The sequence below is a fragment of the Polypterus senegalus genome, chromosome 10 (assembly GCF_016835505.1).
Source record: "Polypterus senegalus isolate Bchr_013 chromosome 10, ASM1683550v1, whole genome shotgun sequence".
Classification (NCBI taxonomy): domain Eukaryota; kingdom Metazoa; phylum Chordata; class Cladistia; order Polypteriformes; family Polypteridae; genus Polypterus; species Polypterus senegalus.
The window spans coordinates 16339483-16364352 of NC_053163.1; the positions used below are offsets into that span (position 1 = coordinate 16339483).

Here is a 24870-nt window from a genome sequence, read left to right on the forward strand (position 1 = left end):
GTGGGCAGTGATATTTTGTGGTTAGATCATTAAGTTAAACAGTAAGTAAAATGATATTATTGATGTGTGTGGAAAAAGGACTCTTGTGGAAAAATCATCTATTTGTAAAAGAGGGAAACTATTATATGACCTGAAGATCAATTAAATTGTTTATGGTAGGGCAATGTTTGGGTTCATGATGCTCTTCTTGGTATTAAAGGCTTCACTATTATAGTAGGCCTAGATGTTACTGTGACCAAATAAAATAATGATTGCCTTTGAGCTCATCCCAATTGAAATAAGCATGTCAAAGAATGAATGTCCAAAGGACATATCTATTTGGTATTTCCCCAAGAAATGAAGAACGACCATGTGGAGTATAATCATAAGTTTGAAAAAGTCTAATAACTAAAAAGGAACTTGAAAAAGTGATTACCAAAACACAAGGAAACATTTGTACTCAAAAACAAAAAACAAAGAGTATAGACTGGACAAAGATGCTTTCCCAAAGTAAATCTAATGAAAGTGTTTATTTATTTATTTTTTGTTTGTTTTTTTCCAAACCTTGGACACATTGTGCACTACCACTATCAGCATCAGGATACTGACGTCATATGCAATGCAGATAACATGCCTAATAATCAACTTGGAAACAATATGGTCACTTCAACAAAAATTGTGTCAAAAATTGTGATGAGCAAAACATAAACAACAGCAAAACATATTGCGATGTCAATACAATAAATATAAAATAAATGACAATGAATAAAATAACAATTCAAAATAAATAAATAAACACTCATATGTTTGTGGACCTTTAAAGCTCATTCATTGACAACAGATGATCATCCCACAGCCATGCCTAGGAAAGTGCTTTCTACTCTAATCTAAAGTAGCACTGTATGAACTTGGGACCCCCAACTATCTGCACTGTAATGCTCCAACATATTTTGAATTTGAATGTTTGTGAATTTTTAGTGAAGGTCTGATAGTAGTGTACCAAGTGTGAAAATGTTAGTTATAAATATTTGACATACACTTGCTATTAATACTTTTAGAAACTTTTATCTTTATATTTGTTTATCTTAAACAAGTCTTTCAAAACAAAACTCTAACAAAACATGTTTTTGCATTACATGCAATTTAGAGGTTTAACTATGCTGTAGCTCACTTCCCTAAACTTCCCTCATTAAAGACTACAAAGTATTTTCTTTAAAGTACTAATACTAATAATTTGGAGCTATCCCCAAACTACACAAAAAGATTTTATAAAAAATAAACTCTTCAAAACAGGAATTTATAAACTAATTTTCATCTAGCAAATTGAAATCAACAATTGATTGAATATATTCTTCCTCAGTTTCTGTGGGAAGCACATTCATTCTGGTCAGAGTTGTATTTACTCTTGAAGGGCATGAGTGATTAAACTACTAAAGATCCACCTAATTAATGAGGTGCCTCTGTCTGATTACATTTACTGTACTTCAGGTTTAAAAGTATTATATAACGTTAAATGGATACATTAGTGCAGTCTGAATTCATACTTGTGGCTCGAAAACCAACTTGGAGGGGTGGCGATTATAGTTATTGGAGCAGTCTTCTAGATGCGTTATGGAGATGCTCTTGCGGTTTTTCACACTGGTTATACATCCACCGCTAAGGAAACACTGTGTTGGGCATGATTTATTAACCATCTCGACCCCCCACCCCCCATTTTTTTTTTTGCTGGTAACGCAAACCCCAGCAATCTGGAATACGTTTAGCGGGTGTAAAATGTTTCGTTATGCGATGTTCTGCTATATTATGTTATTACTATTATTATTAACGACTGAGTTGTATCGTAATTTTTTTGTCCATTTAAACTCTTTCAAGGCGCAGTCTTTACATTTTCGGAAGCGGGTGGTACTTTTTTGCTTCTCCACTGCCAGTTTCGTTTTACTTTTTTTTTTTTTTTTAATTGCTTTTTGTTTAGCAGACGGAAGTCTTTTAACCAGCTCACAGTTAATTTATCTCCGAGAAGAAAAACTGTACCTGGCTTCACAATAAGGTAAGCCGTTTACTAAACGATGCTTTACTTAAAGCACACTGGAAACACTAATTTGTTTTTAAAACATTTAATTTTTAATCCCTGTGCATGCATATATTCTCAGTATACCAAATGCATAAATACACTCATCGGTTGCCACCACAACATTTCCCTGTATCATTCTATTTTGTGCATGTGAAACTCTATTCTGTTTTTTGAGCTTTTTAAAAGTTAAAGAACACGATAGAAAGTTAACTTTATGGGTTTTCCACGAGAAAATCTGAAAAGTTAATGTTTCCATTACTCTCGTTTACTTTATCAGCATTTGGTATGCGGTTTTAAGTTTTCAATAGTCTTGATAAGTGGAAAAAAAATCGTCGAGATCAGAAGGGAAGTAAAATGATATTTCTTGAAATCGGTCAAATTAAGCATTTTTACACTAGAACTTGGGGAAAAAAGTTACTTCAGCGGAAAGAAACCCACAACTTTGCTTGTCCGTGTAAGTCTACTTAATGCCTGCCTTGTAACCACCCAGTACTCAGATTTATGTTATTACCATCATAGCAAAAATTATTAATGTTGTTCCGTCTGTACAGGAATATCCATTAAGGAAAAATCACACAGGATACCAAAAATACACGTTCACCTCGTAATTACTGGGAAATACGGAAGCGTATTAGAGCCACGGAAAAGAAAAAAATGCGGACACAGTGAAGAAAAAAAGTATATGTCGAGAATAAAGTCGACATGTTAACTATTCTTGACATTTCCACTTTAATCTCGCCGTCTATGTTGACTTTATTCTCGTAGTTTGTCATTAAAGTAACGGCGGTTCTCAACCTGTGAGTGTGGCGAAGTAACAAAAAAGGGGGGCGCGAAGATGTGAAAAAAAGAAAACGAAAATATGAAAAATACACCTATTGAAACCAAAACAAACTAACTTAAACTACATTCGGATACTAGAAAAATAAATATGGAGTTAGATAAATGTCGATAAAAGTTAAGTAGGTATAATAAAACTTGTAGCGGTGTATCGGCAGCAAAAAATATAGGAATAAATGTCATTAGGGTTTCAAAAAAACGTTAAGGGGGCGCGATTAAAACTGTTATGAAAACTGTCGCAAATACTTAAAGGTTGAGAAACGCTGAAGAAGAACATCGTAAACTAAACTTCATCTTAAAATGAATATTTAATTTACTTGATTTTCTAAAACCCTGTCATAAGTTAATGGAGCACATTAAATGCTTTGTGTTAAGTGTTCCCCGACCCATTCTTCTTAAACTAATTTCCTTTTGCTCCCTGAACATTTAGAATGCTAACATAAATTCTTGATATAGTTTTTATGATGACATTAATTAAAGCAGGGCGGCACGGTGCACAGTGGTGGCGCTGCTGCCTCGCAGTTAGGAGACCCAGGTTAGCTTCCCGGGTCCTCCCTGCGTGGAGTTTGCATGTTCTTCCCCGTGTCTGCGTGGATTTCCTCCGGGTGCTCTGATTTCCTCCCACAGTCCAATGGCATGCAGGTTAGGTGCACTTAATACAAAGCATTTAATTTGCTACATTAACTTATGACGGGGTTTGAGAAAATCTAGTAATTTAAAATATTCATTTTAAGGTGAAGTTCATGCTTCGTTGTCATTCTACTTTAACGACAAAACAAACTAGAGAATAAAGTCAAAATGTCGACTTTAATCTCGACATATACTTTTTTTTTCCTTTCATTGTGTCCGTTTTTTTGTTTTATCCACACTGGCCCTAATACGCTTACTGGGAAGATTAAAAAAGAAAGAAACAGTGTTCAGCGCTAGCAGAGGACTTACTCGAATTATAAAATGTGGTGGTCTGTCATTATTTTTAAAAGGACTTTGCTCATATTCTATATGCGTCTCCATCACCACTAGGCTAACTCACCCACCAAGGATTAACTCTTTTGACTTTTTTTTCACTGTCTTAATATTTACATTTTGTGGCTGATGTAACAGCCAAATTGAATTGCCCTGCATTCTAATTAACACCCTGGCAGCATTTACGATGATCTTTGCTTTATTGCAACATGTAACAGGTTTTGGAAAGACTAATAGGAATATTTAACAAAGTCGTTTTTCGCACATATTTATATACCAACTATAGCATTATTCAACAGCAAGTAGCAATAATTACTACTCAAAGTCTTCCTTTGTTTTCACAAACCTTATGTTTGTTTCATAACAGTTCAGACAAATTATAATTTGACCTGTTTCTCTAAAAATTATTCTTTCTGTACCCCATAAAGTTAAAAATGACAGCCTTGTGACCTAACTAGTTTTGTTTTGTTTTATTTTCTCAGAGCAGTTCAAGAAACATGGCAGAAAGCAATTTGTCAGGCGACATGTTTACTTGTTCTGTGTGCATGCAGGATATGGAGGACCCAGTTTCACTTTCATGTGGACACAATTACTGCATGAAGTGTATAAATACGTACTGGGAACACACTGATGGAATTTATATGTGCCCAGAGTGCAGAGAAGTATTTGCCCTTAAGCCAAAATTAAAAAAGAATACCAAACTTGCAGATGTCATTAAAATATTCAAGGGAATTAAATCGAAGCCCATATCTTGTGAAATTGCTGGACAAGGCGATGTAACTTGTGATATTTGTCCTGAAAAAAAGATGAAAGCTATAATATTATGTGTGACATGCAGAGCATCTTACTGTGAGAAGCATATTCAGCCTCACTTTGAGGTTCAGGCTTTGAAGAACCACAATCTTCAAACTTCCTCTTTGCCTCTTGAAAGGAGCACCTGTATTCTACACCAAAAGAATTTGGAAGCTTTCTGCAGAACTGACCAGAGGTTAATTTGTTCACAGTGCCTAATCCTAGAACATAAGGGCCACAATACTACTACACTTGGAGAAGAAAGAAACAGAAAACAGGTAATGAGTTACAGGATCCATTGAAAAAATGTAAACTTTTATCTTCCATAAAATTCATTTTAGAAACTACGTCACTTAGTTATCCATTTTTTCGGCAAGGTATCATAAACGTTCATTTTGGGTTTGAACTTCATAGTAATTATTTATTTGTATTTTGCTCTATGATAAAGTACAAAGTTCATCTTTATGGTCTCAACACCTCACCTATCCTGATCATGAGTTTTATTAATAACTGTGAAGCTTTCAGTGTGAAGTATGCTTATTTTTCCTGTTTTGATGTGGTTGCCCATCCACCAAAAATCAGACTCTTTAATTTTACTCTGTTTGGAGATTAAGTGTGATTGTGCTATGAGCCAGTTAAGAGAAAATTCTTGCTCCCTATTCAGCCAAAATAGACACTGACTCGTGAAAACCATAGTGGCGGAAACAGGTGTATGAATGGATGGATAGATAAACAGAAAGAAGTAAGCATGTGCAGTCATTACTCAATGGATTTGTTTTTATTTGATCTGACCCACTGCAACTATTTTCCTGTTATTTCATGGGTGTATATATTTTGGATTAATCTAATCAATTTAGTTTCATTTAAAAATTTCTCATTCCTGTTAAAATTAAGCATTCACTTTCCATTACATTTGGATTTTTTGCCATTCCTGTTTTACTGAAGGGCGGCACGGTGGCGCAGTGGTAGCGCTGCTGCCTCGCAGTTAGGAGACCCGGGTTCGCTTCCGGGTCCTCCCTCGTGGAGTTTGCATGTTCTCCCGTGTCTGCGTGGGTTTCCTCTGGGCGCTCCGGTTTCCTCCCACAATCCAAAGACATGCAGGTTAGGTGGATTGGCGATTCTACATTGGCCCTAGTGTGTGCTTGGTGTGTTTGTGTGTGTCCTGTGGTGGGTTGGCACCCTGCCCAGGATTGGTTCCTGCCTTGTGCCCTGTGTTGGCTGGGATTGGCTCCAGCAGACCCCCATGACCCTGTATTCGGATTTAGCGGGTTAGAAAATGGATGGATGGATGTTTTACTGAACGGAGACAGAGCAGGAAACACAAAGCTCCACAAAAAAATAAAAAACTTTTCTCTCCTCAGATAATACAATGCTACATTCCTACTGTACAAAACTTTACTTTGCATTTTCTTAATATATATGCTTTGAAATAAAAGGGCAAAATATAATTTAATTCAAAGGGAACACAAATGTGGAAAGTGGAATTTGCAATTTCATATTATTCAAATATCCTTAATAGTTGTATACACATTTTCATTTACTTTAATACTGTAACAAGTTAATGTGCAGTGTTTTTTTTTTTTTTTAATTTTTTACATTTTTTCAGTTTAAGAACTCAACCCATTTCATATGTAGCACAGTGAAATATAAATATAAATGCTACTGGAAAGAGATTTGGTAAAATGAAGATGGTAGTGCTGAAAAAGAAAAAGTTTAGATCAATTCCGTTGAAAGTGTTTTGAAATGTTTCGCCTTGTATCTTCAATCAGGATCAATGTGCGGCCACTCGGAAATTAATTCTGCAGAGAATAGAGGACAGGAAACAGCAGTTACAGGACCTCGCGAACATGATTCAACTTGTTAAGGTGGGACTAACGTTTTATGTTTTTGTTTGCATTGTTATAATTTATATGTCCATCAATATCATTTGACCTTGTCTTCAGGTATTTCTGAAATTTCACTTTATAGTTATTATAATTCATTTTTATGTTGATGTATGATAAAATATAAAATAAATTTTTATAATCACATCAGCAACCATTAACACCTCACCACTCATGAACATGAGTTTGATTTCCAGCTCATAAGCTTTCTGTGTAAAGTTTGCATATTTCTCCAGTTTTTACTTTGTTATCCATTTACCAAAATACAAAATCTATTTTTTTTCCTGCTTTTACAGTACAATATGCATTTTAGCTTCATGTATTTATTTATTTTGTATTGTATTCTTCACTGAATAAAGACTCTGAATGCTGTAATATCAGATTGACAGGTAAAATACAAATTTCATACATGCACATACAACTAGCGATATGAATTTCAAACTAATTAATATATAAGGGTACTAATAATATTGTGCACTATATGTCCTTTAGTATTGAGATATGTCTGTAATGTACACAAATGTAAAGTACTATATGCAAAGTAAAAATTTTACATTTAAATAAAAAATGGGGAGTCTAAAATCTGAAAGAATACCTTATGTGAAGAACATTGGAGTCATGCTGGAATACTGTCTTTTAACATCCAGAAAAGTAGACAGAATTGATTATAAAGGCTAAATACAAGTTTGATTACACTGCCTAATGTGTGGAATACAAGTCAAGGGACGTCATACTTAATCCATATTTCACACTAATAAGATCTCACCTAAATTATTGTGTATAGTTTTAAATTCCTTATTACAAAACTGCAGGTATGAGTTATGACAATTGAAGGAGTTGAACCTTTTCAGTTTAAGCAAATTTAGATTAAGAGGTAGCATGATTAAATTGTTTAAAATTTTGAAGGGAATTAGTACAGCAGATCCCCTCATTTACTTTAACATAAATTATTTGCCAAGAACACAGGGACACAGATGAAAAGTTTTTCTTAACACAGGGAATCATAGACATGGAATAAGTTACTTAGAGATCTGACAGATAGTACTACTTTAGACATCTTCAAAAGCTGACCTGATGATATTTTTCAGAAAACAGGTAAACAGGGCTGGTGAGCTTATTGGGCTGAATGGTCTATTCTGATCAGCCTGGATTTAAAAATTTAGACTGATGGGGAATGTAGCCGCCGATACATAAGGCGAAGTCAGGCACGAGTAAAACGCGTGTCAAAGAAATCTCACAGTCCAAAAGTTTGTTTTAAAATATTTAGTGAAAGTTAAAGACAAATAATCCACACAAGAATAACAGGAAAAATAGTTACACACGTAGAATAAAGGCAAAAAAAAGAAAAAATGTATTTTATATAAACTTAGCTTGAGAAACTTTAGTTATTTCTATACTTAAATGTTCTTTACTTCTTTCTGTACTTAAAGGCTCTTAATTTCTTCTTCTGTATACCTTAAGCATACGGTTCAACATTTAAATAAAAGTGCTATTTTACGAATTACTTCACACTCAAAAGGCCCGTAGGCCGGTTAGCACATAGGCATGTGTTCAGGCACGGTCACGTGCGCAAGCACGATCACGAGCACAAACTTGAACACGGTTAAAAACCGCATATCTCTGTACCTTACACAAGGCAAGGCTAGACACTAACTGGAGAACATTGTTCACTCAAAGCTGTTAGAAAATGGCAGGAAAATACCAACACAATTCTATTCATGGGGGTTATAGAAACCTCCCATATTTTATGCATTATCATCTAGTAAAGTATTCATGAATTTTATAGAACTAGGAAAATGGCTCTAACAGGGAATGTTCTATACAAACAGGCATGTTGTTCCATGGCTTTTGTGCTTATAGATGAAAGCTTAACCTTCTCCTTTTGTTTTATTAATCCTTACTCTTTAGCAGATTGGCCTCTTCACATCTTAATGCACACTCTGGTGTGTATATAATGATATGTTTGGTCATTTAAAGCTTTATATTGAGGAATTTTCTAAATCATCCGTAAACTGAACTGGAAGTCAATGTAAAAACATGAGCAGAAGTTATGCCATCAGTTTTTCCAGTTCTAGTATGAATTCTTGCAGCATTAGTTTAAGACAATTTAAAGCTGCATATAGAATACTTTGAACAACCATTGAATAATAATAACATTTCAGTAGTTAATTCTAGAAATAAATGGCATTAATTAATTTATCAGAATCTTGCTTATGTTGAAACTGTCTTAATTTTCCAATATTTTTCATCATTAGTCATTGTCAGGAATGCAATGCTAAAGCTACTACCCCTGCTGTAATATTAGGTGGCCCTTGTTCACATACAGGAGAGAGGGCAAAAAACAAAGGGGATTAATACATATAATCTTAACATAAAACAGCATTAAAAATAAAGGAATGAATAAATGATACTAAGCAAATAACATACAATAAGAATACAATCAAAACAAAATTAACATTATATGAAAAATAATGTTGAAAGACAGCACAAACATTAAATAAACTAAAAACATCCTTGAGACAGGAAACAGATCCTGGCTTTAACATAACACAGAGTGATCAGTTAAACCTGATTTTCAGGTACAGTTTGTCTGTTGATATGAGCTGGAATATCAAGAGATCCGATTACAACATGAGAGTGAATATTAGCATTCAAAAGGAGCGATATACATATTTGCCATATGTCACTTTTGGTTTTTAGTTTCCTTTAAACAGTAGCCTTAAACCTAATATTAATGAAATTATTTTAATCATCTAACAAAAGTAGTTGCAATATCAGGACAAAATATGAAAGTTAGTGCATACTGTAAGTAACAATTACCATGTTTATTCTTTTTTTCTTTTCTCTAAATTTTAAACTTTTCTGATATTTTCAAGTTCTAACAGGTTTTTTATTAAATTCTAAATAGGTAGTATTGGGTAGGCAGTGAGGCCTAGGTGTTCAGTAAGTGGACTCTAAGACACTTGGCTGCTGGTGCAATTCACTCACTATGTGACCACAGGCATGGGCAAGTCTTTCAGTTACCCTTGAATGTAAATAATTATACTGAATGTGAACAATTGTACCATGAGCCTTTACTTGCATAATGAACTGGGGTGGTATTATGTATAGAAAGGTGTTATACAAGAAATAAAGTCTATGTTATACTACAGTAATTAAAAGTGCTTTGTGTCTCCTGAAAAGTGAGTAAAGGAAAAGCAATTGTCCCATTTATACCCACAAGCTTTTGATATGTCATTGAGTAAATCAAAGCAAGTGTGATCATGTTATCATGTGTCCCACACTGAACCAGAGAAAGCAAAGGAGGGAGTTGTCTGAAGAGAGCACAAAGAACTTGATAGACAAGCATGTTAAAGGCAAAGCTATAAGGTCATCTCCTAGCAGCTTGGTGTTCCATCCATCCATCCATTATCCAACCTGCTATATCCTAACTACAGGGTCACGGGGGTCTGCTGGAGTCAATCCCAGCCAACACAAGGCAGGAAACAAACCTCGGGCAGGGCACCAGCCCACCGTAGTGATGTTCCATGACAACAGTAGCAAATGATATTAAGAAGTTTAATATACAGGAGATCCTTCCAGTGTTCCATTTTAAAACACCTTGTGCACTAAAAGCATCTGCCTTTCATGTTAGGCCTTTACCTGCCAGCTAAAATGAGTTATAAAATGGATGGATAGATGATTTTCCTTTTTACCTCCACTCAAAAATATATTTGCTATTTTTATTATTGTGAATGTTTTTTATTTGAAGTGCTTTTCTTTTCATCATCATCATCATCATAATATCATCATTATTATTATTGTCTCTCAAACAGAATTCTGAAAAGAACGAGAAAGATAATGTTGTAGTGCTTTGTCAGAAGTGGACTGAGGCAATCAACAGAATTGGCTTAGATATTTCCACAATGATTGAAAGAAAAGCAACGGAAATACTAAGCCAAGCTGACAGTCTTGTGAAACAACTGAATGCAGAATTAGCAGAGTTGAAGAAGAGTAACACAGAACTTGCCGAGCTTTCAAAGGATGATGATCATATCCATTTTCTGCAGGTAATGTTAGAATGTCAAAGTTTCAACATAATAAATATTGAGATATACTTTTTTTGGGGCTAAATTCTGGAATGAAATGAAATACTACAACAGTTCACACTAGAAATAAATTAAGTTGGGGTATGGGGGGGAACTTGTTTTTCAATCCTATTTTTTTTGTAAAATTTGATCTATTTATATGGAATGATTACAATAAAATTAAAAAAAGAAAGAAATTAAAAATTCTTTAACTTTTTAAAAAACTTAAGCCTTATTAACACATAAAAAAAGAATAGCTAAACTGCTTATGTCAATTTATTATTAGGTATAATATGTCAAATTTTCATGCATTACAATTTAAAATTAAATATGGAGAGTTCAAAATCTATATAGTTTTACTTTTTCTCAAATCTGTGTAGTATCCAGAGAATTTTTTTTTTTTAAATATACATTCCTTGTAATATCTACAATGAATTCTTGGTGAAGCTTTTTGTAAATCCTCATATGCTTTAGCCACTGTAGCAGTGAAATAGGCAAACCCTCTCCTTCAGCTGCACTTCTTCTCAGTTCTGCAACCATTACTTATTTGTATTCTTTCAACACAAAACACAGATAGCCAATTGTACAGATTTAGCCCAGGCTTGTTTCCAGGAGGTACAGTCACCCACAAATCACTCTTCTTTGTCCACAAAATATTTATATTTTATCCAAACTCCTATTTGTAGGAATTTCCAAATCTCTGTTCTCCACCAGCCAATGAAGATGCACAATGTGTTACTGTCCTTATGGACTTCTCCTTTAAAACCATCAAAAACCCTGTTGCTGACATTGAAGATCATATTAATGAAATGTGGAAAAAGAAATCTGAAGAAATGGAACAAATAGGTAAGATTAAAACAAACACAGTTTATTGTGCAGTACTTATTGACCAATAGCCTTCCGGTTCAAAAACACCTGCTTCTTCTTCTATTATTATTATTATTATTATTATTATTCAACTTGCTATATCCTAACTACAGGGTCATGGGGGTCTGCTGTAGTCAATCCCAGCCAACACAGGGCACAAGGCAGGAAACAAACCCCGGGCAGGGCGCCAGCCCACCGCAGGACACACACACACGCACTCACCAAGCACACACCAGGGACAATTTCAGATTGCCAATGCAGCTAACCTGCATGTCTTTGGACTGTGGGAGGAAACCGGAGCACCCGGAGGAAACCCAAACAGACATGGGGAGAACATGCAAACTCCATACAGGGAGGACTTGGGAAGCAAACCCAGGTCTCCTTACTGCGAGGAAGCAGTGCCACCACTGCACCACCATGCCACCATTATTATTATTATTATTATTATTATTATTATTATTATTATTATTAGCTAATCCAGGGCACACCTACACAGAAACTAAATTAGATTTGTCAATTAAGTTTATGTGCACATATTTGTGATGTGGGAGGAAAACTCACCCAGAGGAAAAAATGAGCAGACATGGGGCATATTGTTAGGTTGTATTTATTCTTTTAACATTTTTGGTGTTCTTTTTGGTTGTTCTTTTAGTTAAGAAAAAATTTACTAATTCATTAGTTTTTGAATATGTTTCAAAATATCTTTGATGTTTTACTCACACACTCTTAGGTTGACTTGCTTGCTACTAGGAAAACCTTTTCCATTGCCTGTTATTTTTTGTGCATACAGTATACAGTATTTGCTCATGATGTAATTGATAACATTTTATATAATGATGTGGGTTAGATGTGTTTCTTGTCTAAACTTAAGAAAGTAATAACTCTTAGCTTCTTCAATAAAGAAAATAAATCTGTTTTAGAATTTTAGGATAGTTTTATAATTTAGAATTCAAGTTTGTCTTTATCCCTTTTGAAGTCATTGCTTTAGAACTAAAGTTAGACTAAATTGAAAAAAATCCTATATACGTATAATGTACATGTTATTTGAGAATTAGAAACTATATTGCCATATATTCTCATTTTGAAATCATCTGGTTTTATAATATGAATTAATTTATATTAATTTTAACTTTTCTTATGCAGTGAATGAAATAATTGCTTTTAGTGCGTCTCCGGTGATCAAAAAAGGTATGTTCTTTTTATTATGAAAAAGGCTGGATATGCTGTTATTAGCTAGTAAATAACCAAAGCTTCAAGAATATGTTAATAACATCATTTGTAATGTTGCATGATCTCATTCATTATTCAGGATTTATTACTTTTTCAAAAACTGATCTGCTTACAAAATATAGCTTGTCTTATTTGGTTATTGAAGGGGAAACCCATACTACACATGGGATTCTCCACATTGACAGAACTTCAAATGGTCTTCTCTGTCTTTCCTGTGCCTAGTGGCTCTGACTCCTCTAACCACTGAAAGACCTGCTGAAGAATTGCCTTCAGCTGTTTCAGCTCTTTGTATGCGGGAGTGAAAGCTGCATTTAAATAAAGTAAAATATATATTTCCTTTAATATAATATTTAATTATCTTAATATTAGGAAGGAAATTATGGTTCTAATATGGCTGCATTTCTAAAAAAGCACATTCCCCATTATGTGTCCATTGCTGGATCAAGAAGTAGCAGTTTATCTTGCTACAGTATACAATATGTGTGTGATCCCTTACTAAGAAGGATACCTTGCAGGTTGGCTATAGCCTTCTAAGTGTGTGCTTTGGTGCATAATTGCTGAAACATCTACATTGTGTAGGGTGAATTCTAGGAGGACAGCCACAGGAGCTCATGTTGTTAGTGCTGACCCCAGAAGTAATCACAATGATGGTTCCAGATGTCATCCCAGACCGCAATTACCAAGTTAATCTAACCAGACTGTTAGTTATTGATGAATGAAACAGTTTTGTTCAGCATACAGTTTCATGAAATGTATGGTAAAATTAAAATTGCATGTAAGTTCACAATTTTGAAACCTAAAATTGCATGTAATAAAACATATATCACTCCCAAACTGTGAAAGAACAAAATGTATTTACACAACAGGCACTGGTTCTAGCAATGAAAGCTATGGCACAGCAGAAAACAATATACTGTTCTTGCCTACAATGTAGATCTCACCTTGCAGCTGTTTAGAAGAGCATACTAGCAAGTAAGGCAGGCACCATGTGTAGTGGGAGTGTGTGTGTGGTAGGTGTTAGTGGCCATATCTACCTCACCCATACTGACTGACTACTGGGAGAGGCCTTCAACATCACCCCACTTTAAAGGAGAGATTGTGGTGGCTCCCAAACAGGAGCTTAACACCTCTCTTACTGTGTCAATTTTGCTAATATCCCTGGTGACAAAGCACCATAATTTCACAAAATGTTTCTGATGCGAAATTCTCAAGTTTTGCTGTGAACTCAAATTCAGCATAATTCAATCTTTCATCATTTGTGCCAGTTAGTTTCCTGTTGTTCCTGGACTGTAATTCACATTTAGCCCATAGGTTCACCGACAAAAGCGCGATAGACATATGCGCCCCGACAAAACCGCGACGGACAAATGAGTGCCGACAAACCCGCTAACTGGTTTTCGACAAATGCGTGCTGACAAAATTCCCACGACAAAATCGCGAGAGAGGCCAAGAGAGTGGGACGCGTACGTGCGCATTATGTACACATTATGTGCTAGGTTATAACTGTTATAACTGCTGATGGCATGCCGCAAACAAATAACTCAGTCGAGGGTTGGCATAACGCGTCGTATACAAAGCGGCATTACCAGCAGTCAGGCAGCCAGCAAGTCTAAATACTCTCAACTATCAAGACGTCTTGCTGCAATTCTTCCTACATATGCAGGATGTGATCTTAAGGACTATCTGTGTGCTGTGCTGATGGCATGCCTCGTCTTATAATATTGAATTCTAAAATAAACATTATTATATATGCTTTAAACTAGTAATTCTTATTTAACGAAACTTTTGCGATTTTGTCTGCGTGATTTTGACGGCGCTATTTTGTCGGCGCGCATATGTCTATCGCGCAAATGTCGGGTCACAAGCCCATAAGCTTTATATTTACCTAGAAAAGCAATATGAATTGTAAATTAAAATCTTCATACCACCAACTCAACAAAGCAAGAATGTACTAGCTGTTGGTGGATTGGGATGTTAAAGGCTATTGACAACCACAGAATAAAAAATTTGAATTAGTATAATTTTTCTCATTTTAATTATTCATTTTGTTTTAGATCTAAGGATAGTGTTGCTTGGAAAATGTGGTGTTGGAAAAAGCTCTGTAGGGAACAAAATTCTGGGCAATGATGAATTCAGTGTTGGCAACTTTAGCTCTACAGAATGTGAAAAGAGAGAGGCCATCATTGATGATCGAAACATTACTGTGATTGAAACACCATGCTTATTTAATGAGAAGATGACCGACCAGATCAAAAATAGCATTGAGTTAACATTTCCTGGGCCCAATGTGTTTCTGATGGTGCTGCAATTTGACAATTTTACAAATGAAGAGAAGCAGATGGTGACAGTACTTCAGGAGATCTTTGGTGAGAAGGTTTTCAAAAACACCCTGGTCTTGTTTACCCATGGAGATAAACTGTCAAGCAAATCTGTTAAAATTTTCAGTCACTGGCACAAAGAGCTGAGACAGCTTCTAGCACTGTGTAGTAACAGACATCATATTTTTGACAATGCTATGGAAGACGACCAGAAACAGAGGAGTCAACTTTTGGAGAAAATCGACGAAATGATGCAGCTGAATGAAAGTCAATACTATATAGCAGACCAAAAAAATGACTTAGAGGTGAAAATGGAACAACAAATGGAAAAGAGCCTTCCTGAACCCTCAGACTGTGAGTGCAGTTTAAAAAAAATAATTTGATCATATTTAGTAGGATAAAGGGATTTTTTTCTTATTGATCTTAAACTATCATTGAATGAACTTGTAATTATCAAAATATTACATGAACTCAGACACTTTTTGCTTTTTTTGTTTTTTCTTTCTTTTTTATTTTAACACCATTCTAGTGAGATGTATGCAGGTTTGCACCTGCAGACTCCAGCCAACAATATGGTGATGGCATTAAGCAGGCTGCTGGAGTGAGCCCCTATGTTTTCTGTAATACATGGCCTATGCAAATTAAAGATTTTATAATCACTTTAGTCTTATCTATGTTCACATTTTAAAAACTTGTCTGCAGCAGTCAGGTGTTGTGGGTTCCTCCCTGAAGATTCATGAGTAAATAATATCAAATGGTTAAAGTTTTAAGGGAGTTTGTTAAATTGGGGTTAAAGTGAAGTGGAAGACTAATTTCCTACTTGGATGTGACTACTTTAGAACTGTGAAAAATGTTCCTTGAAAGAACAGTTAAACTACTTTTGCTTCTAAATTGAAGATAATTAGAAGCATCACATTATTGTAGTGGTTATAGCTAACTGCATGCATTTTGGAGTTCTTGCTAAACAGATGCTTTAATGATTGTGTTTAGCATATGTTCAGCATGTTTGCATAGCAAAGTGCAATATGACGTAACCCTGTTTTAACACTTGTCCTTTTTTTTTAGTGGGGGCTAATTTACCAGTGGAGGAGATAAATAAATGTCCTAGATGTCAGAAGTAAGTTATATCCTTCTTATTCTAAGTATCATTATTATTACAAATAAATATTATGTAATTGTGAGACTCGCCCGGACACCACCAGTCGGAAACCACATCTTTATCAAAGTCACACGTTTATTGATCACCTCTAAATACAGAATTTAAAGTCTCGAACACCACACAATGCACTCAGCAATTCAATCACCCCAATAAACCTTCTTTCTCAGTCCTTAACTGCCTCTATTCTTTTCCTGGGACCTTCGTCCAGCTCCCACTCCCGACTCAAGCTCTCCGACTGTTAGGAGGCGGCGCCTTTTATTTCCCGCCCTGATGTGCTCCAGGTGTCTGATGACGGACTTCCAGCTGCACTTCCTGGTGTGGCGGAAGTGTTGCCCTTTGCACTGAAAGCACTCCGGGCGTCCCTGGCAGGTTCCTCTGCCATCTTGCCGAGTGTGGCAGAAGTAACTAATTCCGGGTCCCACAAGGTTTAAGGTGTCCTCTGGCAGTGGCCACAGGTCCCAACGAGTTATAATCTTCTCTTTCTTTTCCCGTTGTCCTCTCCTGCTACAGGGCAGTTGTCCCCTCATGGCCCGGAAGCTATTCATGCCACCTTCCGGTCCTTTTAGGACCCCTGGCCAGGTCAAAACCCCAGCCATCTGTGACATAATAAATGTATATCCAATTGCTTCTCTCTACAGTGCTTTTTTATAAATGGCATGTATATTGTTAGTGCGTCTCCACAGGGTTTCAGTAGCAAGATAGCGTGTCTGACATTTTTTTCATACAAAGAATATATGGGCTCCCATGTTTTTTTTTTTTTTTCTCAAAGAATCTTATTGTTATGATCTTGGTGAGAATAAGCAACAACAACAACATTTATTTATATAGCACATTTTCATACAAATAATGCAGCTCAAAGCAGAAATGTATGAACAGGAAATGAACAAAAGAAGGGTTTGACCAAACTGAGTCACTGCAGGCAAGGTTCAAAGTACCACAAAAGCAAACTGTTTCAAAACAACAAGCCAGAAACCCTAACCTAAATTCAAAACCAGAATATATTGTGATTAAAGGCCTAATGGTAAGGTATTATTAAAGTCTTTTAACTTGCACCTACACTAACAAATAGGCATAGGTGCAGTTTTAATAGGGACCTTGGGTGGAGGGGTAGGGCATGAAAATGGATGTACTATGTTACTAAAATAAATTTCCAATAAAGTGTTTTTTTTTTCCTCAAAAGTTTGTATTTTATTCATTAATGCCACAGCTAATTTATAATCAATGAATCTGAATCTTTCACTTAAACCCCACATATCCTTAATACAGAGAATCATTCTCTGCTTCATAAATTGTGGACTAGTTTACTGTTCAAATTTAGCTTGAAGGAGGTTACTTCATCTTGTATATTTTGTATTTTGGTATTTTCATCTTTAGCATGTCATATAGCCATTGTTGGCAAAACAGACCTTCAATCAGCTGTTTAAATGGCAGAAAAGTCGTGCGCGTGCATCTGTCCATGTGTGCGACATATGTGCTACCTGCACAAATGAGATGTATTGACCTGCAGAGCTAGCACCATACACCACTTACGTTTATTGGTAATAAATGTTTATACATCGTCACAAATCAATTTGATTGACACACTAACCATACCAAACCCTAACCTTAACAAAACAAACCCCTAACATTAAATAACCCCTATCTTTAACCATTTATCCTACACGTAAACCATACTAACTCCTAACCTCAACTTCCCTCCTATAACTGCTGGTCTAGAACTTCTGTAGTAAACTTGCAGTGATGTACAGTGGTCTGGCTCTGCAGTTGGATTTTATTGGCACAAACAACGGTACGGCAGTCTGAGCAAACCTCAACCAGGCATCACACACACCTCGTGGAAAAATATTTAGTAAACAAAAATGTCTCTTTGATGACACAAATTTAAAAATCAAAGTTCTTCAGCTTTCCATCAACCCATCCATTTTCTAAAATCAGAGAGTGGGGATGCATAGAAGTTCATTGGGCACAAGACAGGAACAATCAGTGGACAGGATGATAGCCCATCACAGGGAGAACACAAACACACATCACATACACAGACATCACGGTCTACTTTAGTATCACAAAATGAACTGGCATGTCTTTCAAAACAGTTAGCCCAATCCCAGAACACATTATGCATTTTTCTAATTTTTTTTAAAAATTGAACGTGTTTATGTTGTCTCAAGTACAATAAACAGACAAAAAAAAACTGCTACTTCATTAACAGGACTTATGTACTTTTTCAAAATTTTTTAATTTTAAACATATCATTGTGTTTAGGTTATATTGTAACTTACTAACAATTTATGATTTGACTTGGGGTAATCTATGAATATGGAAATGTACGGTTGTGACAATATAAAATGCAACTGGTTCGTTAGCTTCAGAGAAATGATGCTACCCGAGTGAGATGGCAAAATATCTCTTTGTAATTTTTAAAGATCATAAAAAAAGGTTGTGTATTGAAAATAGTCTAAATATTTAAACATCACGTAGACTAGATAGTTAGTGATTCATCCTAGGCAAGACATTCTGCGGGAGTCATAAACTACTCCAACCCAGAACAATTTTTAGCTGAAACTATTTTAGAAGATCCTGTCTTTCATGGGTTTGGCCCTAGACTTGCAAAATATTCCTTTAAATGTTCCAGAAGGACTATTTTATATCCCTCGAAAGGTCAAGGGAAAAGAATGATTTCAGAATATCCCAAGAATCACTCAAACCACATAGTCTTGAACAATCTGTTGCTAAACAGTTTGTGGACTGAAAACGTTTGGGCTGGGCAGAGGTTGTGACTTGGCTACGTGAGACTTCAATTGCGGGTTATTTTCAAAGAAACTAGCACCTAGGTTTATTGTCCAACACTATTGTTAGATGACTTGGTACAGTGACTTATATATTGGAGCTACCTTGATTTGTCAAATTCCACCGACGCTTTCTAGTCCTTAGATGGTTATGTCTGCTTCCCCTTCTCCTGTGGAGTTGGATGACAAGCAAAAAAATTAGGGTTAGAAAAAAAATATTGGCTCATTTCATTGAAGTTGTAGAGTATATTATTTGGGTCACTGCCACTGTTTATTGCAGAGGATTGAGCTGATATTCTATTTTGTGATCTTGACACATTTTATTACGACCGTTTTCGTTGTACACACCCATGAATATCCAATGGGAAGAGAGCTCTGCCGTGAATTATGGTTCTTGAATATGCGGAATTCATTTCTGCGCTTTTTTTTTCTTCAATTCATTCTTCATTCACTCAATATTTTGTGGAATCACCACAGCACCATTTTACATCAAGATTTGGATTGTAGTGCATTATCATAGAAATTTCCAAGTTTATTGTTTTGTTTCACCTACACTGCATAGTTCAAGAAAACTATAATGTGTATATTAATGCAACATATATCTAACAGTCCACATGTATAGTTTTACTTGCATGTGGACAGCTGCCTTAAACAAAACAAGACTTCTGCATAGCTGCTTTATAGTGCCCCCATTATACCTTTATTCACACATGAACAGTTGTCTTAAATAAAACAAGATTCCTTTGTAGCTACTTTACAGTGCCTGAAGTGTAAGAATTACATGTATGTGGTCACCTACCATAACCAAAGAGACTCACTGCCTTGGCAGGAGCAGACCACATAGTTTTCTACTGACATGAGCATCTCTCAGCACCTGGGTCACTTATCAATGCAGGTGCCTACTCACTGTGCTGCTACTTGTGCCATTAACTCCTGTGGAAATATGGCAATTAGCCTCACTAAATGCTTTTATCATTGTACCTTGGTCCCACCAAACATATATATACTAGCTGTGTGTGGTCTTCTGGAGAAAAAACAATATGATGATTCTCTTAGCAGTTTTACAATATTCATGAGCTTGGACAGGCGTCAGGTAACTTTTAAGAATTACCCAGTGCGGAGGACGTGGACCCTGTGGTGCTGGCTGCTTCACTGACTTTCGTAAAGAAGACTCTAGCAATACCTTAGCTGTATCGCTGGCATATGAGTCCTATTAATCTTTGTCTAGAGAAAATACCTCTAGATAGACAATGTTTTTAGTGAAAACTTGCCCTGTTTTGCTGAGGTGTTTCACTTGCACATTGTTGAGTTGTGGAGATTGGTTGGTTTCAATGATGTGTCTCTTTATCTGTGTTATTAGCATGGCATTGCTGTTGCATGGTGGCAGTTGCGGCACACAGGTTTTTCTACTGTCGAATGTGAGCACAGTGGACTGCTCCATACACACACACAAAGGTCTTTCATTTATGTGGATATAATATATTTATAATATAATATATTAATAATAATATACAATTATATATATATATATATATATATACACTTGCCATTTCAATAAAGCTAAATTAATAAAACACAGTAAATCCAATAATACCAAAATGCAGAAAATGTAGCTAAAATCTATTTTAAGTATACATTCTTTAAAATATAGATGAAGCGAGACCCCTTCAAGCCTGGGTGCAAAGTTGCTTAAAGGTTTCTTCAGGCCACAGAAGTTCTGCATCTTGCCAAATTCATTGGGAATGTAGAGTCAAAGTTTAAATCAATACCTAACAGTTTACAATACTATTATTTAAAAGATGTAAAGTATCAAAGAAAGATTTCATCAAGTAAAACTGTAGCTTGCTTGGACACTTATATACGGCTTTTGTGAGAAGCTCCATAGTAGTTAATTAGTCTTACTTTTTATTACAATATGTCTCAGAAGCATGATTTTGATCAAATTGAGTGTTTGTACAGACAATCCTCTATATTGCTTGGTTCCATCATCATTCATCGCTCGCACATTTTCCATGTTTCTGCATGGCTGTGACCATATTGGTTATGATCACTATGTTCAATACTGGTCAGAATACTCATATATTACATCTTGAATCTTCACCTATATACAGCAGGAGGGCAGTACACTGCTGTCACTGTCCAAGTTTATGGATTTAGTTAAAAAACTTGTACATGTGTAATTAGCTCTTTTTTATATTTTATTTTCAGATAATTAGGACTTAGTATTTAAAGTTTTGACTCTCAGTTCTGTTAGCATTTTGGGTGTACGTGCTTCTGTCTTTCTTATCCTTTGGTTTGACCTTGGCAAACTTTAAAAAGGCTTGAACCTTTGGTCTGTCATTTCCTGGCCTTTACAAATTTGTCGTACCACTTAACTCTGTGGCAGTATAGCCAGAAACCTGCTGCAGATATGGGCATGATGCATCTGTTTGAATAATTAAAGTGTAATTCAGTGTTCATTAACTCATCCATATATATCAATAATTTTCCTAATAGGTGGTAATGATGCAAAAAAAAACAAAAAAAAAAACAATAATAATAATAATAATAAAGAAAAAAATATATTATCATTTTCCTGGTTTTCATTATGGCTCAACAGTAGTCTGGCCCAGAACAACTCTGTGGTGTATTTTCCATTCTCAGCGGCTTGCTCTCTGGCCACCCTGTCAGTTATACTGATTTAAATGTTTTATTTATTTACTTATGTTGAGGTACTGTAGAAATAAATAGCCTTTAAATGTCTAGTGATAATCCTAACTAATAAAAAACAATTTTCCTTGTTTTTAGAAAAACAGCCAGTTTAATACCTGCATTTTCAAATTTTTGTAAAAAAACTGAAGCAGAAGAACTGGCATCACTTTATAATGAAAATGGAATCGAAGCTCTGGTTTTAAGAGTTAAAGAAATGAAAAAAGATTTGGAGAAACGGACCTTGAACATTGCAGTTGCAGGAGGACACAATACTGGTAAATCAGCCTTAATCAGTGCAATTAAAGGATTCCCACTTGAATTGGCCAGGGAGATGGGCAATCGTTCAGGAGAGCACACTCAAGTTGCAACACCCTATTTACATCCTATGATTCCTACTGTGTGTTTCTGGGATCTTCCTGGGTTTGGCACACCAATGTTCCAAGCCAATAAATATTCTGAATTGCTTAACCTTACTAAGTATGATTTACTTATCATTGTAATAGGTAATGAGTTTACAGAAACTGATTTCCATCTGGCAAAGCAGATGAAGACAGCACGCAAACGGTTTTACTTTGTGCGCAGCAAAATAGATATTGAAATGGATATTCTTAGAAGACAGCAGCGTGAGGAAGAGAGAGAGAGAGTATTAGAAGAAATTCGACAAGACCACATCAAGAACCTGGAGAAGAATGACGTTGAGTCAGATGAGATCTTCCTTGTGTCTAGCAGTAGTCCAGATGGTTTTGATTTTTATAAGTTCTGCAGCACTCTTGAATCAGTGCTAAATGAGAATAAAAGGCATGCTTTTCTTCTCTCTCATCCCAGTTTTTTTACATCTGTGATTAAAAAAAAGTATTCTTCTTTAGTAGGAAGTTTTATTGTTGTAGGTGCGTTTTCAGCTTTTTTTGGAGCAGTGCCTGCTTTTGGGCCTTCCCTAAATATTCCTTTTTTAACAAAAGTGCTTAGTGATATACGGGAGCACTTTGGCCTTAATGATGAATCACTTAGTAGACTTGCAGATACAGAAGGGAAATCACTGGAAATTCTGAAAGCTGAAATTACTGATCCTTTAATCTCCGATATTAATTTTCAAACAGTTTCTAGACACTTTCACAGTAATGCTACTGTTACTCGGATGATTGCCTATGAAGCTGCTCACTTATTCCCTTTCTTTGGCTCTACTTGTGCAATGCCTTTGTCTTTTCGAAGTGATTATTTAATCCTTAAGGAGTCACTTAATGCATTTACAGATTCAGCGGTGAGAGTAATGATAAAGGCACTGGACTGTTAAGGTTGTGTTGTTTTGGAATTATGCTATCCTTACACAGCTTTAGATGATGTCTTAAATGTGTATGTTTGCCTTATATATGATGTAATCCATTTTCTCAAAAGATTGAACTTTCTTGTTTTAGCATTTCATTTCTATGATGCACATGATCTTTTTGAAAATTATTTGTTTCACTTTGAACTGATCAATAAACATCACTTACATTTTCTTAATGTATGTTTGTGTGGTTAGTCAGATGATTGTACAGTATTTTAGTATGTTATGTTTTGAAGAGATAGCTATTCAAAAAGAGCATAACCTTTGGAGCTGTTTCAAAATTAATATACTTTAAACCAATTTTCTGAACAGATTGTTGCAGTAATTTTGCTCTGCCTCAATAATCACTTCTGGTTGCTGTACAAGCAGCAGCCCTTGATAGAAGCTTTGTATTTGTCACTGTTTTTCTTTTTATTTCTGAACTTGTTTTATTAGTTACTAGTCTTATTTAAGATTAGAATTGGTTTGGCGTATGACTTGTCAATGATAGCAGCCACTAGAAATCCAATAAATGGATTATAAATGGATTTTCAATTTACCAATGAACTGTAATACACACACACACGGATGCCGATTTGATGGAGTAGCAAGGAGGACCAGAAGGTTGTTTTATATCTGCAATATCTGTAAAATGTAAGAAACACTGAGAAAATAAAAGGGTGTATTAAATCCTTCTATGACCAGCTACTTGTGCAGCTAAGCAGCTCAGTTTCACATTACTGTAGGAGCTGTTTATCCACAGATGGAGATGACAATATGTCAGCGAAAGAGTAAAAGCAAAGTTAAAAGATTTTAGAACTGGTTACTAGCCATTGTAATAGACAATGTTCATTCACTGTAAAATAAGATGGAGGAACTGTCCGCACCTATGACTATAAATATCACACCAGGTCATGCCACTTGCAGACATTCTCAGATGATTCTGCACTTACGAGGTATATTGATGAGGGGGAAGAGGAAGACAAGGAAGAGTATAGAAGCCATTTGGAGAATATTGTTTTTTGGTACAAGGTAAATTGTCTGCACTTTAACATCAGCAAGACCAAGAAACTGGTTATTGACTTTCACCACACCAAACAGCCTCTATGTCCAGCCACTATTCAAGAAGAGGATATAGAGATGGTCCACTTTTAGAAGTACTTGGGGGTCCAGCAGGGGACGCTTGCTCCCTGGGATTGAGTTCTTTGTTGAAATACAGGACAAACTTGAACCCATATATATATACCCCTTCAGTAACCATGGTGGAAATAATTGGACAAGAGAAATATGGTACAAAAAGATACTGTATATATCATCTTTGGTAGGAGAGAAACTGGACAGCTTGGAAACTGTGGCAGATCAGAGTATGTTGTCCAGGTTTCGGTCTATTATTGAAAATGCTAATCACCTACTTCATAGTGTTGTGGTTGGACAGAGGAGCGTTTTCAGCGGTAGACTGACTAGCATCAAGTGCTCCACTGAACGTCACAGGAAATCAGCCATCACACTCTAGAACTCCTTTTCCGGTCACTCACCCACACTTTAAGTTATTACCCTTTTTCTTTATTGGATATCCAGGTACATTTTTTCAAGTACTTGAAATGTGCAACATACTGTCTGTTCTTGTGCAATAAATTGTCTGCTCTTCACATCAGAATAACTTTATTTGTTCTCAAAAATTGCAATATTAAGCGGGTTGGATAATGGATGGATGGATGGATGCAACATTCTGTACTTTAGTTTGATACATACATTTATTATACTTTATTTACTGTATATTTACATGATTACTTTTATATGTGCTCTTAGTGTAACATGTCCCTTGTCTGTTATTAAGTTGTAACATGAGTAATTTTCTTCAGGATTAATAAAGTTTTTCTGATTCTGATATATACTAACTCCCTAACTTTATACATATATATTG

At 35.5% G+C, this 24870-nt stretch overlaps 1 protein-coding gene across 2 annotated transcripts; it reads left to right on the forward strand.

Moving 5' to 3' along the window:
* Nucleotides 1–1940: 1940 nt before the first annotated feature.
* Nucleotides 1941–23139, forward strand: LOC120536813. 2 transcript variants are annotated; one of them, XM_039765313.1, is made up of 9 exons: nucleotides 1941–2026; nucleotides 4333–4920; nucleotides 6412–6507; nucleotides 10341–10574; nucleotides 11279–11438; nucleotides 12603–12647; nucleotides 14744–15361; nucleotides 16073–16124; nucleotides 21740–23139. In XM_039765313.1, exons 2-9 carry the CDS (start codon nucleotides 4348–4350, stop codon nucleotides 22932–22934), a joined length of 2973 nt encoding a protein of 990 aa, XP_039621247.1. In that variant the 5' UTR covers nucleotides 1941–2026; nucleotides 4333–4347; the 3' UTR covers nucleotides 22935–23139. The 2 variants fall into 2 exon arrangements, with proteins under 2 accessions (XP_039621247.1, XP_039621248.1); XM_039765314.1 differs by having other exon boundaries at nucleotides 1956–2026; nucleotides 4338–4920.
* The last annotated feature ends 1731 nt before the right edge of the window (nucleotides 23140–24870 follow it).